At 59.2% G+C, this 16092-nt stretch overlaps 1 protein-coding gene and 1 long non-coding RNA gene across 6 annotated transcripts; one reads left to right on the plus strand and one right to left on the minus strand.

Moving 5' to 3' along the window:
• Positions 1-2121: 2121 nt before the first annotated feature.
• Positions 2122-15229, plus strand: RBCK1 (RANBP2-type and C3HC4-type zinc finger containing 1). 5 transcript variants are annotated; one of them, XM_048820813.2, is made up of 13 exons: positions 3091-3650; positions 4099-4153; positions 4598-4742; positions 5454-5547; positions 5872-6070; positions 6345-6496; positions 6583-6756; positions 8544-8704; positions 11460-11571; positions 11854-12033; positions 12863-12961; positions 13565-13708; positions 14253-15229. In XM_048820813.2, the coding sequence occupies exons 1-13, from the start codon at positions 3558-3560 to the stop codon at positions 14331-14333; spliced, it is 1689 nt and encodes a 562-aa protein (XP_048676770.1). In that variant the 5' UTR covers positions 3091-3557; the 3' UTR covers positions 14334-15229. The 5 variants fall into 5 exon arrangements, 4 of the variants coding, with proteins under 4 accessions (XP_048676772.1, XP_074974752.1, XP_048676771.1 ...); XM_048820815.2 differs by lacking the exons at positions 3091-3650; positions 14253-15229 and adding an exon at positions 2122-3065 and having other exon boundaries at positions 13565-13925; XR_012664664.1 differs by lacking the exons at positions 13565-13708; positions 14253-15229 and adding an exon at positions 12257-12392 and having other exon boundaries at positions 3088-3650; positions 12863-12942.
• On the minus strand, positions 11431-14744 carry LOC142068786 (uncharacterized). Its single transcript, XR_012664665.1, has 3 exons — positions 14659-14744; positions 13603-13803; positions 11431-11550 (listed from the first exon to the last, which is right to left on the minus strand). It is a non-coding gene; the product is annotated as an uncharacterized LOC142068786 (long non-coding RNA).
• Positions 15230-16092: the final 863 nt, after the last annotated feature.

Raw genomic sequence — 16092 nt, forward strand, 5'->3', positions numbered from 1 at the left:
AAAGAAACTTCCCCAGGGACAGGATAGTCTGTAGCGCTCCATCACGGGAGGGCTGACCCCTTCCTCTAGCAGCTAGGACTGGCTGCTGCTGGAGAAAGGACCCAGTGGACCATTGTCCTGAGCCTGTGGCAATTCCAGTGCTCATAGTACGAGAGAGAATGTTTCTTCTGTCACGGAGTGTGGGGGAGTCCAGGCCCTGCACCCCTCTTCCTGGGATTCACTGAGACGCTCAGCCAGCCAGTAAAACAGAAGGTTTATTGGACAACAGGAACACAGTCCAAAACAGATCTTGTGGGTACAACCCGGACCCCTCAGTCAAGTCCTTCTGGGGGAGCAGGGAGCTTAGACCCCAGCCCTGGGGTTCCCTGTGTTCCTCCACCCAGCCCCAAACTGAAACTAAACCCACCCAGCAGGTTCCCTGCTGCAGCCTCTGTCCACATTCCTGGGCAGAGGTGTTACCTCCCCCTCCCCCTCCTGGCTCAGGTGACAGGCTCTCAGGTCTCCCATCCCCAGGGCACATTCCCAGGTCAACACTCCCCCCTCCCTGCTGCGTCACATCGTCACACCTTCCATCTCCAATCTAACACTTCCTCTTCAGTAGCAACAGAGCCAGCTGATCTCTGCCCAAGGTGACTAGCCAGCTCCTCCCCATGGAGCCAGGAGGAGAGGAATGCCCCCATGCCAGAAGAGACCTCTTTGTGAGTCTAACAACCTGCCCCCTGCCAACACCAGGCCTGACTGCTTCAGCAGGATGGCGTCTCCCTGGCATGTCTCGTCAGGCAGAGCTGGTTCTGGGTCCAGGCGCAGGAGGGCCCAGGGGGTGAGCGGAGGGCCGTGCAAAGGAAATCAGCCCAGTTTAGACCCCCTTGTTCTGCCGCGGAGCGTGGTTTTCCCCAGTTCACAGCAGGCAGCTCGGTCACTGGTTCTCACGATCTCCAGCGGGCTGTGAAAGCTGCAGAAGGGAATTCCACTCACCCCTTGGATGGTCTAATCCTTTCCCCAGAGAGATGAGGAGATGCTGCTTCCTGAGAGGCTGTTTCGTGCCACTCCGGGGCCTGGATGCGCGGGGGTTGGAGAGGAGGCTGGGGATCGCTTCCAAGCCAAGCTTTGCCGCACTGGGGCTCTCTGGGCTTCCCGCCGAGAAGCAGAAGCACAAGCAGAGCGGAGGCACTAGGGGAGAGGTGCTGGGGTGAGAGGTACCGTGCACTGGGGCTAGGTGCAGGACTGAACCACATCCTGCTCTCAGGGGCTCCCGGGAACAGACCCCAGTTGGGGCTGCAGGAGAGCAGAGTTTGGCCCACGGTACGGGGTGAGGGCTGAAGGTTCAGAGACTGGCCGTGCAGCTGAGCAGGAAGGGGAGATGGGCCGGGGTGCAGGACTGCAGAGCCCTCTCTCAGAATCGCTCACTGCTGAGCCGTAACCTCTCTCATTAGGGGAGGGCACAATGTCTCCTCTCCCTGCCGGGGGCACAGAGGAGCCCTGCTGCCCGGCTTCCCTGGGGCTGGTCCTGGGTTCACCCCTGTCCGCTTGCCTCACTCACACTTCCCTTTGTTCGCAGATAAATATACAGCCAGAGGGCTTCCTCCAGCAGTCAGCCAGCCCGCCCCTGGGGCTCCCCCTCATGCAGACAGACCCAGCCCGACCAGCCCGCAGTGTTGTCTTGCTAGCCACATCCCTGGGAGCTGGGACTGAACACACCAAGACTCAGTCAGGGCTTCTCCAGCTGCCTGTCACTCCTGGCTCAGTGTGCATGGGGCTGGGGGCCCGGTACGGGAAAGGGAGAGAAGCCCTGACGTGAGGCCCAGCATAGAATCACAGAAATGTAGGGCTGGAAGGGACCCCGAGAGCTCATCCAGTCCAGCCCCTGCGCTGCGGCAGGACCAAGTAAACCTAGACCAGCCGTGACGGGTTTGCCCAAGGAAAGGGATTCCATAGCCTCCCACGGCTGTCTGTTCCAGAGCTTAAGCACCCTTAGAGTCCGAATGCTCCAGCCGTTTAACCTAAACCGCCCTTGCTGCAGCTGATGCCCCTTACTTCTTGTCCCGCCTTCAGTGGAGGTGGAGAACAACTGATCCATCCTCTTTATAAGGGCCCTTAACAGCTCTGAAGACTGATACCAGGTCGCTCATTCAGTCTCTTGTCTCTAGACGAAACATGCCCAGTGTATTTAACTCGTCCTCACAGGTCAGGTTTTCTAAACCTTTTACCATTTCTGTTGCTCTTCTCTGGACTCTCTCCAATTTGTCCACATCTCTCCCAAAGTGGGTGACCAGAACTGGGCACAGGACTCCAGCTGAGGCCTCACCAGTGCCGAGCAGAGCAGGACAATGACCTCCCGTGCCTTACGGGTGACACTCCTGTTAATACATCCCAGAAGGATTTTAGCCCTTTTCACAACTTCATCACATTGACTCACAGTCAGTTGGTGAGCCGCAGTGACCCCCGGCTCCTTTCCAGCAGCACCACCACCTAGGCCCCGTTTTGTAGGCGGGCATTTGATTTTTTCCTTCCAAAGTGTTACACCTGGCATTTGTCTTCACTGAATTTCCTCTTGTTGCAGCTCCATGGAAGGCGACCCTGGGGCTGGATGGCGCCGCAGATCTCACTAGACCTCCCAGAGTCCTGTCCCAGCCTGCCTCAACTCCCTGCCAACCCCTGGGACGGCGCCTTCAGGGCAGGCCTCCCCTTCCGTTGCTTCAAAGCCTGGCACGGCCCACCCCGGGTGGCTCACCAGTAAATGGGAGTCCCTAGGAGGCCGAGAGGGTCAGAGCCCCTGCTCCGCAGCCTGTGGGTCGGGGAGCACCTAGCGATTCCTCTCAGCGGGCCCTGCCGGGGGAGGGCTGGGGAGTTGCACTTTCGGTTTCTGAGTCCCCTGCAGCTGGTTCGTGCGGTTTTGTTCCTGCTGCTCTCAGCCCTGCCCTGTTTCAAGGCCTTGGCTCCACTTCCTCATCTCTCTGCTTCTGCTTTCGGTTTTCACTTCAGTCAGTGGTGAGCTCTCAGCTGACCCTGACCCCTGCCCAGCGCCGCGCTCTGGAATCTAGGCCCCTGGTGCAGGGCTCCGGGAGGTAAGTGAGCCGGGCAGGTGGGACGCACAGGGAGTGGCTTTTGCCCTCCAGCCTGACAGTGTGGTTTTTTTGTGCCCGCCGGGCTTCCCTGCTGCTGAGTTCCTCTTCCTGTTGCCATGTCTGTCAGGCCTGTGTGGGGCCACATGCAGGGATCGCTCGCTCATGTAGCCTCGGCTGACCGCCTTGTGAGAGGCACACGTGGAGTCCGGCTTCCTACTCCATGGGCCTGCGGGGGCTGGGATCGGGGCAGAGCCCTGGTTCAGCGAGCTGCCGGTGTTGACCCAGCTTGATCCCCGTGTGGCTGGCAAACATGGCAAGGGTTGGAAGGTAGCGGGGCAGGGATTGTGCCTGCTGGGGGTTGTACAGTGCCTAGCTCGCTGTCAGCGCTTTCCTGCTCTTGTCCGTCCAGGCTCCGGCAGTAACGGGGATCAGTGTCTGAGGCATGCAGGGCAGGGACTCACCCCAGCACAAGTGGGGCCTGCAAGACCCAGGATGGGCTGGAGGCACAATATCCCGAAAGCACAGCCTGCCCCTGGGCTGATCCAGGGAAGAGCTAACGGGGCTGACTCCTGCAGGGAAACAAAGGTGCCCACATGCCCCCTGGGAAAGCACTTTTAAAAAGAGGGCCAGGCAGCCACCGTGCCTGTATGTCCGCGCTGGGACAGGCCTGCTGGGGTCCGTCCGCCTCGCTTTGTGAGCAGGGGCTGCTGGGCACCGCTCTAGCCCAGCGTAGCCTGGAAGTGGGATGGGCCAGGCGCAATGCGCGCTGGAGAACACAAGAGAGAGCTCCAGGGTGTGGGTGGGGAGAGTGAAGCGGGCATAGGCTGGTGCAGGGAGGGTGCAGCGTGGCCCTACCCGGCTCACTTGCCCTGGCCACACCAAGCCCAGCACAGAGCCCCAGGGAGCCCTAGGTGGTTGGGCTCTGGGGTCCCTGCCGGGGAGATGCAACGGCTGCACCGGACTCCCAGTGCCCCAGCCATCCAGCCCCGCTCCCCCAGCCCGGGTTTGACATGCTTCTGTTTGCCTTAAACAGCCCCAGGATTCTGCTGCGATGGGGACAAAATACACAGAAGAGATGACGAAGAAAGGTGGGGTCACTGGGGCATCCGAGGAAGCCCCTCCATGTGGGGGCCTAGGGAAACGTCCACCGGTGCACAGCGGTTTGGCCTGTATGGCCCTAAGTGGGCATGCTGCAGGACACGCTGGTGGAGATGGAGGGTGGCGGGCAGAGAAAGCAGATGTGTGTGGGGAAGGGAATTCATTGTTCTGCGAGGCAGCTCAGTTTGGGGCGGCAGTTTGTTGACGGGGGCCCCCAGAGCCGTGGAGGGACCTCTCTTAATCTTTGCATAAATCTAAATAATGATACTCATCTAAGGTAATTAGCAACTTGGGCAGCAAACAGCTCCCAGCAGCTCCCCTGCCAGGCCCTAGATGGAGCCCACAGGGCTCTTTGAACAGGTCCTGCCCTGGCCCTGAACCAGGAGACCCCCCAGTAGGGCCCAGCCCAGCCCAGCCTGGTCTCTTGTCTCTAGCAGAGGAGCTGGCCCTGAAGCTGGCTGAGGCCATCGAGGGAGGGGACAAGGAGCTGGCACTGGAGTGCGCTGGCTGGCTGGCCGAGCAGCGGGCGCCCGTGACAGTGCAGGTGAAGCCAGAGGCCTACCCCAAAAAGGAAATCAGGTGAGCACGTGCTGGGCAGCTTCTGCAGGGAGGGCACCCGTGTGGGTGCCGTCCATTGGCCTCAGGGGAATGGGGGTGGTGGCCAACCGTGGTCACTGTCCCTTTAAAAGGGGTGTTAGGACACTGCTCCGAGAGACTCCACTGCAGGAGATTTAGGGAGCAGGGGGCTGGGGCATGGCCGCTCTCTCCCCAGAATGGGTGGCTCCCCATTTGCAGCTCTTGGGTCTCCCTCCTGTGGCCCTGGCCTCCTTCACTCCATAAACCGCGGGCAGCTCCAGTGTGAGGTGTAGCCAGGCCAGGAGGGAATGGGGCTTGGCCCCTCTCTAGTGACTAGTCCACAGGAGACGCTGAAGACCTAGGGCTTTGGTTCCAGCAGGGGAGGCTGCACCTGTTGCACTGATGGTCCCTGGGTCAAAGCCCCTTGTCAGGTCTGCAGCCGTCTGGCACCAAGAGGTGGGCCAGCCCTGGGCTCAGTAGGGAAGAACGAGGCAACGGTGTTTCCCTTCCGAGCTCCTTCCCCAGACCAGCAGCCGGGGGGAGGCGACTTGGGCCACGTGAGCAGGAGGATGGGAAAGACAGAAAGCAGGAGCATGTGAGCTGGAGTCTGAGCGGCTGAGGCAGGTGCCGGGAGCCAGGCACGCACCTTGCGGTAGGACCTCGGGGAGGGCAGGAGGGACACCAGAACTGCTCTCACTGCCTCTCTTCTTTCAGCTTGTGGGTGGGAGTGGAGGACGCCCAGATGACCACAGTCCCCATCTACCTGAAAGTCAATCCTCATATGACTTTGGCTTCTCTGAAGGACATGGTACGGGCCTGTGGGCTGGAGCCGGGGGCACTGATGGCACAAAGAGTGGGGGAGACCGCGCACCGGCCTTGAAGGCGGCAGCCGCCTCGTGGGCAGCAAGTAGCCTGCCAGCTGGCTGCAGTATCTGTCGTTTTACTGACACCCCTCGCCTGTCCTTCCTGGGCTGCCCTCTGCTTGCCTTGCTTTGTGTGGCGTGATCTGCTGGCTCCCGCATGAGGCACCTATTGCCGGTGGGCGCCCACGTAAGGTCATTGAGCGACTGCCCTCAACAGCACCTGGTGGCCAGCTGGTTCTGAACGAGGCCCTCGGTGTCTCCTGGCCCAGGTATTCCTCCTCTACGGCTTCCCACCCAGCGTTCAGCAGTGGGTGGTGGGCAAGAGGCTCCCCGGAGACCAGGAGACCCTGCACTACAATGGCATCCAGCGAGACGGCGACATGGCCTATCTCTACCTCAGGTCTGCCAAAGAGGCCAAGCTCAGCAAAGAGACGTTCCAGAAGGAGTGGGAGCGCCGAGTCCTGGCAGGTGAGGCTGGCGGAGCGGCCGAGGGGAGCCCCAAAGGCAGAGCCTGGCACTGGGGAATTCCACTGGGCAGGAAGCAGCGGGGACTGCTGGACTTGGGGCTGAGGGCTAGCGCGGGTCTCAGGAGGAGACGTCCCTTGCAGGGCGACGGCAAGAAGCAGGGGCTGAAATCCGGGGCTGCACCAAGTGCTGGCTCCTGAGAGATGGCCAGAGCACGTGGGAGCAGCAGGGAGTTCCGTCTCCTGTCAGCAACTCACTCCCTCTTGCCTCTCTCTAGAATTGGGCTTCAGCGACATTCTCCTGCAGCCTCGCGGGAGCCAGGAACAGGTGGATGCGGGGCTCGGAGGGGCGCAGGACAGCCTGTGCATGGAGGAGCTGAGGCATGAGCTCTTGCAGGCGGAAGCCGCCCCTCCCCCTGAACCCCCCAAGGTAAGGGAGTCCCAGAAGCAGGGTGCCAACTCCCCCCTCTGGCTCATTTCTTTCACCTCCCATGTTCTCACCGGGGCTGTTCCTAGGTCGGCTGGGTCTGTCCGAGCTGCACCTATGTCAACAAGCCCACCCGCCCCGGCTGCGAGATCTGCTGCAAGGAGCGGCCTGAGGACTACATGGTGCCCGTGGCTTACCAGCCGGACGAGGAGGAGCTGGCGAGGATGAGGAATGAGGAGGAAGCCATGCGGCAGTACCAACAGGTTGGAGGCTGGGACGCTGGGGAGCTGTGGGTCAGATCCTGGGGCAGATCCTGCCTTGTGCACTGTTATCAAGAGGCAACCCCCTGCCATAAGCAAGCATTGTAATGCAGCTCCTGGTGCAGCACCCTGCCCTGGCTCCACTAGGCTGGTCCCTTGGGGTGTCTCTTGGCACAGGGCCCCGTGCGCAGAGACTGACCAGGAGGCGGGGATGGGGGTCACCGGTTCCTCTAGCCCAGCTGCACACCCGGCTGGCGCTGCTCAGCTGCACAGGGCTCCGGTGGTGGTTCCATGCTGCCAAGGGGGCGCTCGTCAGGGGAGCTGCCCTCATGCTACTCCAGGTCTCCCCGAGGTGGATGGGGCTTGTCTAGCCTGTGCCAGGAGGACTCGGGAGCACAGAGTTATGCTGGCCTCACCCCTGCTGAGCTGGGAGGCACGGGGCGGCTAGCACCGGCCTCCGTTTGAGCTGGGAGGGGAGAGTCACGCTGGCTCGGGAGTGAGAGAGCGGGGCCTGCGAGGGGGGCCCGTTACTCCCAGCCTGCTCTGGCGAGGCAGGGGGCCCAACCCCTCTCCTGGCCCCAGGCAGGTCCAGGCGCTCGCGGTGCCTCATCTCCAGCAGTGGGGCCCGTCGCCCCGACCTTGCCGGGGCCAGCAGCGGAGCTGCGCTCTGCACCAGATCCAGAAGAGCCTCATTTCCAGGCTCTTTCCAGCCTTCACGCTATGCTGCCGAGGGGCCTGCCCCATTGTTACCCGCAGCCACACAGAGCCAGTGCAGGGCAGGGAGGTGCAGCTTGCAGCGGCCAGCTGCAATGGACTCCGCAGGCTGCAGCTGCGTGTTGCTCCTGGTTTTAACGGAGCATCGTGGGGCGTGCTGGGCTGGGAAAGCTCCCGTCACAGGGTGGGCATGCAAGGGAGAGCTGGGGGCACCCAGTGATGGCAGAGGAGACTGATTCCTTCCCGGAGTCCCTTCTCCCTCTCTTTATTTGCATGAAGCTTTTGCAATGACTCCGAAGGAGCAGGCCTGAGGGTCCAGGCCCTGTCACAGCCTCCCTGGGGGCAAGTCACTTATTGATTGGCTGAGGCGCCCAAATCTTTGGGTGATCTGGGCCTCAGTTCCCTTCTGGACAGCTCTGAAATCTATCAATGGCTGGAAGTCACTGCTGGGTTACTAATTACTTCCCCTCCCCCAGCCGACTGGCCAGGCCGGACAGGCTGGGGTGGGGCTGACCTTGGGCACTGTTTATCAGAGACAGACAGAGAGGGAGGGAGGCTGAAAGGACATTCTGAAAACAAGCCCTGGTTTGAGATAGGTTGGGGGAAACAGTAGCCCCCCAGCTCAGGGGGGTCTCTGAGCTGCCTGCCGCTGAATGGGGCTCTCCACCTAGCAGGTGAGCACTGGCTTATTGTTACCCAGCCAACAGACTTCACTAATTCCTGCCTTTGAGCCTCCAGACTTGTGGCATGGCCAAGGGGCTGGCTTGGTTCCTGGGGTAAGTCAGAGCAGCCCAGGGACTGCTCTAACTTACACCCAGGCTGTAACCGTCTCTAGGGGACAGACTGGCAGCCCAGAACAGCTGGAGCGAGGTTCCTTCCCTTCCCTGGCCACTGCTCTGGGAGGCCCTTTCACTGTCCCTGCAACCCTGGGGAATCCCCTCTGCACAGAGCTGCTGGGGTGGTGTAGAGAGGCCAGGGCACAGCCCCGTAGGGGTCAAGATTCCTAATAGCAAATGTAAGCGAAGTGCCCCACCCGCCAGCCCCTCCTGTTGACACTGGCTGTTCTCTCTGCCAAGGTGACAGAGCAGCAGAAGATTGAGAACTACCAGCACCTCCTGCAGCTGGATGGGCAGAGCCTGGTGCCCGCCGATGAAGTGATCGAATGTCCCATCTGCTTTGTGACCCTGCAGCCTGGAGAGGGGGTGACCCTGCGGGAGTGCCTGCACTCCTTCTGCAGGTGGGTCGGCCCTAACCCCGGCCCGCCTGCACCCGTGAGCCCCGGCCCCTCTCCCGCCTGCCTAGCCTGCACCCGTGAGCCCTGGCCCCTCTCCTCCCCAGCCGGTTGGCCTCCACCCCAGCCCTTCTCCCACCCGGCCAGACTGCGTCCAGGAGCCCTGGTCCCTCTCCCACCCGGCTGGCCTCTGCCCCAGTTCCTCTCCCATCCGGTCTCCACCCCAGGAGCCCCGGCCCCTCTCCCGCCCAGCCATCCAGCCTCTGCCCCGGGAGCCCCGGCCCTTCTCCTGCCCGGCTGGCCTGTGCACAGGAGCCCCAGCCCCTTCCCTGTCTGGCCTCCACCCTGGGAGCCTTACCTGCCTCAGAACCTCCTAGGCTTTGCCAGCTGGTTTTTGTCTCTGGGTTAGAGCGCCTGGTTGCACGTCCCCTGGCTGGAAGAGCTGCCCAACTGGGCAGCGCTAAGACAGACAGAGCATTCCCCCGGCATACTTGCCAACAGGGCGTCGGCAGCGTGCCCCATATGGCTAAAGATTGGTAGCATGACAGGAACTAGCCTGGCTGAATCCTGTTAAGAGACTATGCTCTTGCTTTAGTCTTCTTAGCCTGGCCCTGCTGTGTAGGGTGGATGGACTGGCCTGGGCTACCCAAAAATCTATGGGGATCCCATCAGCTGTGGGGAGCCAGGGCTCTGCCAGACAGGAACCACTAGCAGGAAGGGAGGCAGGGAGGGAAAAGCAGTGTGTCAGGGCCCCTCCCCCACCAAGGTGTTCATCACATCTTAATCCACCCCCACGGGGCCCAGTCCCAGGTGGGATTGTGCTCCTGCTCGACCCAAAGGCTTCAAACTGGCCCCTGAGTAGGAGAAAATGGGACTGGAGACAGTGTGCTGTGCGCTGACAGGCCCCGTGCCAGAGCAGGGATGCAATCATCACCACCCTGCTCCATCTTCTCTGCTAGCCCCCTTCCAAGCCCTCAGCCTGTGCCACCAATTAGCCACCTACCTGCAGGGGCTTTAACTCCAGCCCTGTGCCCTGCAGCTACTAACCTTCTGCATGACAAGCCCGCACCCAGAGTGATTGGAGATGGGCAGCACTAGCTGGCTGGGCTGCCCAGCCAAAGGCTTCCGAGTCCCTGGCAGTGTCCCTCGATCAGCTGGCAGCTTGTTTCAGTGCAGCAGGGACCTGGTGAGGGAGCACTAGATTCCCTCCTAAGGATCTGCGAGTGGAGCCCCCTCCTGTGCTGTGTACCGTATAGATCTGTGTACCAGGGGAAGCTGATTGCTGGGCTGCTAGCTTATGTACAAGTCAGTCCCACTTGGGGTGCCAGTCTGCAGGTAGGTGGAAAGGAGCCAATTGCAAAATAAGCAGTCTCTGGGATAAGAGGGAAGATTCTCTCATGGACTGGTAACTGGTTAAAAGATAGGAAACACAGGGTAGGAATGGAGAGAGGTAAATAGTGGTATCCCCCAGGGGTCTGTTCTGGGCCCAGTCCTATTTAACATATTCATAAATGATCTGGAAAAAATGGTAAACAGTGAGGTGGCAAAATTTGCAGATGATACAAAACTACTCAAGATAGTTAAGTCCCAGGCAGTCTGCAAAGAGCTACAAAAGGATCTCACAAAACTGGAAGACTGGGCAACAAAATGACAGATGAAATTTAATGTTGATAAATACAAAGTAACGCACATTTGAAAACAATCCTAACTGTACATATACAATGATGGGGTCTAAATTAGCTGTTACCACTCAAGAAAGAGATCTTGGAGTCATTGTGGATAGTTCTCTGAAAGCATCCACTCAATGTGCAGCAGCAGACAGAATGCTGGGAATCATTAAGAAAGGGATAGATAATAAGAGAGAAAATATCATATTGCCTCTCTATAAATCCATGGTATGCCCACATCTTGAATACTGTGTGCAGATGTGGTCACCCCATCTCAAAAAAGATATATTGGATTTGGAAAAGGTCCAGAAAAGGGCAACAAAAATTATTAGGGGTATAGAACAGCTTCCGTATGAGGAGAGATTAATAAGACCAGGACTTTTCAGCTTGGAAAAGAGGCGACTAAGGGGGGGATATGATAGAGGTCTATAAAATCATGAGTGGTATAGAGAAAGTAAATAAGGAAGTGTTATTTACTCCTTCTCATAATACAAGAACAAGGAACCACCAAATGAAGTTTATAGGTAGCAGGTTTAAAACAAACACAAGAAAATATTTTTTCATGCAATGCACAGTCAACCTCTGGAACTCCTTGCCAGAGGGTGTCGTGAAGGCCAATACTATAACAGGGTTCAAAAGGGAGCAAGATAGATTCGTGGAGGATAGGTCCATCAATGGCTATTAGCCAGGATGGGCAGAAATGGTGTCCCTTGCCTCTGTTTGCCAGAATCTGGGATTGGATGACAGGGCATGGATCACTTGATAACCTGTCTGCTCATTCCCTTTGGGGCACCCGCCATTGGCCACTGTCAGAGGACAGGATACTGGGCTTGTGGACCTTTGGTCTAACCCAGTAGGGCTGTTCTTGTGCTGTTGTAATCCCCTCTGTACCCACCCAGGGACTGGGGGCCCCAGGCAGGCTGCATATGCTGCCCTGGCCAGGTCTGCTGGAGGGATTTCCTCTCCTTACCTCAGGCCTGGCTCTGCTGCTGCCTAGGTTGGCCCCTAGGTGACCCCGTCCAGCTCAGTCTTCAAGCAGCTTGCCCCGTGCTTGTGTCTTGCTGGTGTCTCCTCTGACCCCTGGCTCCTCACAGGGACTGTCTGAAGGGGACGATACTGAATAGCCCGGAGCCCGAGGTGCCCTGTCCGTACATCGACGAGAAGTACTCCTGCCCAGGACAGCTGCTGGAACGGGAGATCAAAGCGGTACAGGCCAGGGCCCATGGGGCTGGAGTAGGAGGGGACAGAGTCAGGTGTGGGTTGGGAGCTGCAGGCACAGCGGAGACTGGATACAACCCAAAAAGCAATGGCATGCCAGCATGGCTGGGTCCTGTAGGCTGGGCTAGAGCAAGGGAATTGGGGCAGCTATTTTGCGAGGGAGCAGGGGGATGTGGGGCAGGGAGAAGAGGATGGGGCTGTTATCAGTGCACTGCCAGGGGACGGGCAAGTGTCTCGGTGCTGATGGAGAGGGTTGGGTCCCACTCACAGCTCCTGAGCTCTGCTGAATATCAGCACTTCCTGGACCTGGGCGTCTCCATCGCTGAGAACCGCAGCCGGTCCAGCTACCACTGCAAGACCACGGACTGCCGGGGCTGGTGCATCTTCGAGGACGACGTGAACGAGTTTGCCTGCCCCGTGTGCCAGAAGGTGAACTGCCTGCTCTGCAAGGTGAGATGCCACCTGCCTTCGCCCCAGCATCTTTGCAGCTTCCTAGGCCGAGAGGCCAGAACGGGGGAAGGGGAGTTCAGAGCCCACTGGGCTCTGCGAAGCCAGGTGCCATGGGGCATGGCTGTGTTCAGGAAAGGGGGGGATGCAGCCTTAAAGCAGCTGGGGGGCCTTTGAACTGTGTGTGGCAGCAGTGACCAAGCTCACGAGCCCTGCTCCATCCTAGCGCAGCATGGCCGCCCCTGGAACTGGCGAAGGCCCTGCCCAGGGCTTTAGATGAGCCTGGCATCACGTCCATGCAGCCCGAGAGCCATGGTGTCACATGCTGCCTGCCATGGTCCCTTGGCCTCTGTCTGGAACAGGTCAGTGCAAGGGACGAGTAGACAGAAAAGAGAACCGCATTCCTAGAGGGGAGCTAGAGCCTGCTAACAGGGCCACGGCCTTAGCTCTGCCAACAGCAGCCCGTCGCCACTGCCCTGCGCTCCATCCCTCTTCTGGAGCCAGCCCCAGCTCACTCTGATCTTCCCCTCAACTCCGGTCATGTATCCTTGCCCCACAAAAAAGGCTTGGAATGTGTATGTGGGCCCTGCCCTGCGGTGTGAGGGGGGGCCCCGGGGTCCAGTCCATCTCAGTGACCCCAGGGTTGTGTTGGAGGAGATGTGTTCCCCTAGGCACAGTTGATGTAGCTGGGGGGAGGTGACATGTGCTGGCCCCTGAGCCTGGGAGCTCGGTACTACGGGGGGGAGCAGCAGGTGGAAAACAAGGCCAGTCCGTAGCAGCTGCTGCGTGAGGCGTGCGAGAGCCTGGTGAGCTAGCAGGATGCTCTCCCCAGGCCATTCACGAGACCATGAACTGCAAGGAGTATCAGGACGACCTCAAGCTCCGGGCTCAGAACGACCAGGCTGCCAGGCAGACCACCGAGATGCTGACAGTAAGAGCCCACTCTGGCCTGGCCCTTTTGTGGGCAGAGCAATGTGTAGACAGCGGGGCACTGGGATGCCAGTGATACGGGTGTGTGTGGGGGGGAGAGATGGATGGACAGGAAGGGGCTGCAGGCTAGCACCGAATGTGGCCAGGGAGGCATTGCAGATTTAATGGTAAAGAAAGTCACGTGACCATTCTCAGCCATTGCTGCTGCTTTAGGAAATGCACTGACCAGACAGCGGGGCTTGATGCGGGCAGAAGGGGAGGGGGCTGTAGAGAGTGGGAGATAGGGGAACGCCCAGCTTTCCACTGCCAGACCAGTGGAATGTGACTGCACCAATAGGCGCTCGCATGGCTCGGCTCCTGGGCATTCTGCTACCCTGTGGGTGCAATGGTCCAAAATGAGGGAGTATTGGCTTTAGAGAGCCAGGTAAAGCAAGCAGTCCACTGATTCTGAGCTCGGGGCAGCCCAGATGCTAGCCCCATCAGTTGCGAAGGGCAAATCCCACTGAGTGTCTTCGGTGGCATTGCTGGGGATCCAGGATCGGAAAGGGAAGCCGGGGCCATCAGCTCCCCTGTGTGCGTTATCATTGCCCTCCTCTCCTTTCAGACGATGGTCCAGAAAGGGGAGGCCATGTACTGTCCTACCTGTAAGATCGTTGTCCAGAAGAAGGATGGCTGTGACTGGATCCGCTGCACTGTCTGTCACACGGAGATCTGCTGGGTGACCAAGGGGCCGCGCTGGGGATCAGCGGTAGGTTTGGAGCATGAACCAGTGTGTGCGACTGTAGGTTCGACCTTGGGAATCCTTCCGTTCTGCAGAGTCGCTTGCCCCAGAATTGAAAAGACCTGCCAACACGAGTCTCAAGTCTGCACACAGCCCAAACCACATGCTCGGAGAGGCATGAACCACTGGATGCAGTAGGGTCGTTCACTCTGAAGCCTAATTGTGACCATTTAAATAACTAGCTGCTGCTGCACACAGCTGGCCCTTAGGATGCTGGAGTGGCTGGCGGGGGTACAGGAGCCAGCCAGGGCTGTCATGGCTCACAACTCAGCTGGCTGCTGGAGTGGGGAGTTAGTTCCAGTGCTCCCCCCATTACGTTTCCCCCCTCCAGTGCCAAGAGCCTTGCCTGCCTCCAGCCTGCCCCAAACTCAGCCCTGCTTGCACCTGTCCAGCAGCTTAGCCAACCACCTCACTCCCAGTCCCACGTCCTGACTGCCTCTTACCCACCTGTCCACCGTTTGACTCCAGTCCCTGTGTGTGCATCATCTCTCCTCTGCTCTCCTCTCCCCAGGGCCCGGGCGACACCAGTGGTGGCTGCCGCTGCAGGCTGAACGGCGTTCCTTGCCATCCCCGCTGTCAGAACTGCCACTGAGCACGCAGGAGCCAAGAGGAAGGATGGGGTGGCTGCTTTCTACGCAGTGCCCCAGCCCCGTTGGGGGGGAGCACAGCTCCCCTTGAGCCCCTGGCTACTCTCCCCACCACACCACCACAGCTGGGGGCTAGGCCTGTAGGTTTCTGGCTCCCAGAGCCCACCACAGACCCACGTCTCTGCTAGGGGAAGGACTGTGCAGATCAGCAGCCGTGGGGCGAGCGGAGCGTTCCTGTTTCATGTATTGAAGGCGGACTTAGGAGAAGGCTGGGGGTTGACCTCCCCTGCTGGGAACCAAGTGCCCTGTGCAAGTTGTGGGGGGGCCTACCTCATGAGCTGCTCCCTTCACGTGTCCCTCCGCAGCAGCTGTGTAGAAGATGACCGGGCTGGGTTGGAACAGCAGGCTGGGAACACTCTGGCTCCTCTAGTTGATGGGAGATAGCAGGTACATTAGTGGCCCTCAGGCCTGAAGGAGCCCTTCCTCATCCCCTAGGGAAAACACAGTTCCCCCTATCCTACAGGTCACCAGTGCAGCCTTAGCCATTTTGCCAGCTAGTGAAAAAGGGTTTTGATGCTCCTCATCTCCCAAGTGGCCAAGCCAGAAAAAAGGTCCAGCCCATCAGAGAGAAGCAACATTGCTGAGTGCTCCAGGGGACTGCCTGGGCAACCACCCCTACACCTGGCTCGTTACAGCCTCCATCCTGCCCGCTGCAGCCCATTGGCACTTTAGTCAGCTGGTGCAGCAGGACCCAGCAACCTCCCAGCCCAGCTGGCGTGCACGAGGCATGGCACGCTCCAGGGCACCGGGGACAGACCGGGCAGGTGTTGGTTCTTAGCAGGCAGCTTTCGTTGCCCTCCGCCTGGATTTACAATAAAGGGCTGCAACTTTTGGTCCAGAAGTTTGTGTCAACCTATTGGTGCTGTGCCTGGTTATGCAGATATGGCATCTCCTGAGAGGCAGGGTTAGTTTGCCCCAGCACATTAGTGGGTCGTAGACGTAACTCCCAAACTAGGCCAAATGACTCCTGCTTTGGGGAATAAGTGTCTCGTTCGTACTGGGAGGGGCTGGTGTCTGTCAGCAATTCGTCTCACTGTGACAGAATCCCCGTCACATCCCCTGAGCTGCCAAATCAGCATCGCTTCATTGCCGTCCATGCTGATTTACCCCAGCCTGCTGTCTAGGGCCTGAGCCATGCATGAGAGAGCCTGGGCTCCTGGTTATTCATGGGTAAATCCCACTTCCCTTTACACGATCTGGCCACCTGGCTTTTCCTTGGGTGTGAAGTCTGCCTCCCTTCCTGGCCTAAGCTGCTGGCTAGCAGAATGCTGGTAACTAGCTGCTCTTGTGCTGGGGGTGGGCTGCGTTTCACCCGCGGATGAAGTCATACGTCCACTATAACATTCCTACAACATAAAAAACTTTAAACGCTATTATGAAAATTACTTCTTGGAAGGAAGTCACAGCACACTAAAAATAGCATCAGCCCACTCTAGTGAACAGCCACCTGCTACCACGTGCCTGCTACACGTCATGGAGCTGGGGAGAGGGACACCGGCAGCGTCTGCAGGGCTGAACAGAGCGTGGAGGAGGGTTACTAATGAACTCAAACCCAGCTGCAGATGGTGCCTCCGGGCTGGGGTCAATGAGCGAGCTGCCCAAAGGACTGGATGGGTACCACAGCCTCCTTTCGAGGTGGCTAAGAGTGACCTGGGCAACATGAGCAGCATCTCTGGCCATGGCACTAAGTGCATTTCAGCTTCT

This window comes from Caretta caretta, chromosome 13 (assembly GCF_965140235.1).
Source record: "Caretta caretta isolate rCarCar2 chromosome 13, rCarCar1.hap1, whole genome shotgun sequence".
Classification (NCBI taxonomy): domain Eukaryota; kingdom Metazoa; phylum Chordata; order Testudines; family Cheloniidae; genus Caretta; species Caretta caretta.

What these genes read in the sequence shown, in the direction of transcription:
- RBCK1 (XM_048820813.2), top strand. Translation starts at nt 3,558, where the DNA reads ATGGGCTGGAGGCACAATATCCCGAAAGCACAGCCTGCCCCTGGGCTG. An exon ending in CCATGCGGCAGTACCAACAG is followed by an intron (nt 6,757 to 8,543) that starts GTTGGAGGCTGG and finishes CTCTCTGCCAAG; the next exon opens with GTGACAGAGCAGCAGAAGAT. An exon ending in TGAACTGCCTGCTCTGCAAG is followed by an intron (nt 12,034 to 12,862) that starts GTGAGATGCCAC and finishes TGCTCTCCCCAG; the next exon opens with GCCATTCACGAGACCATGAA.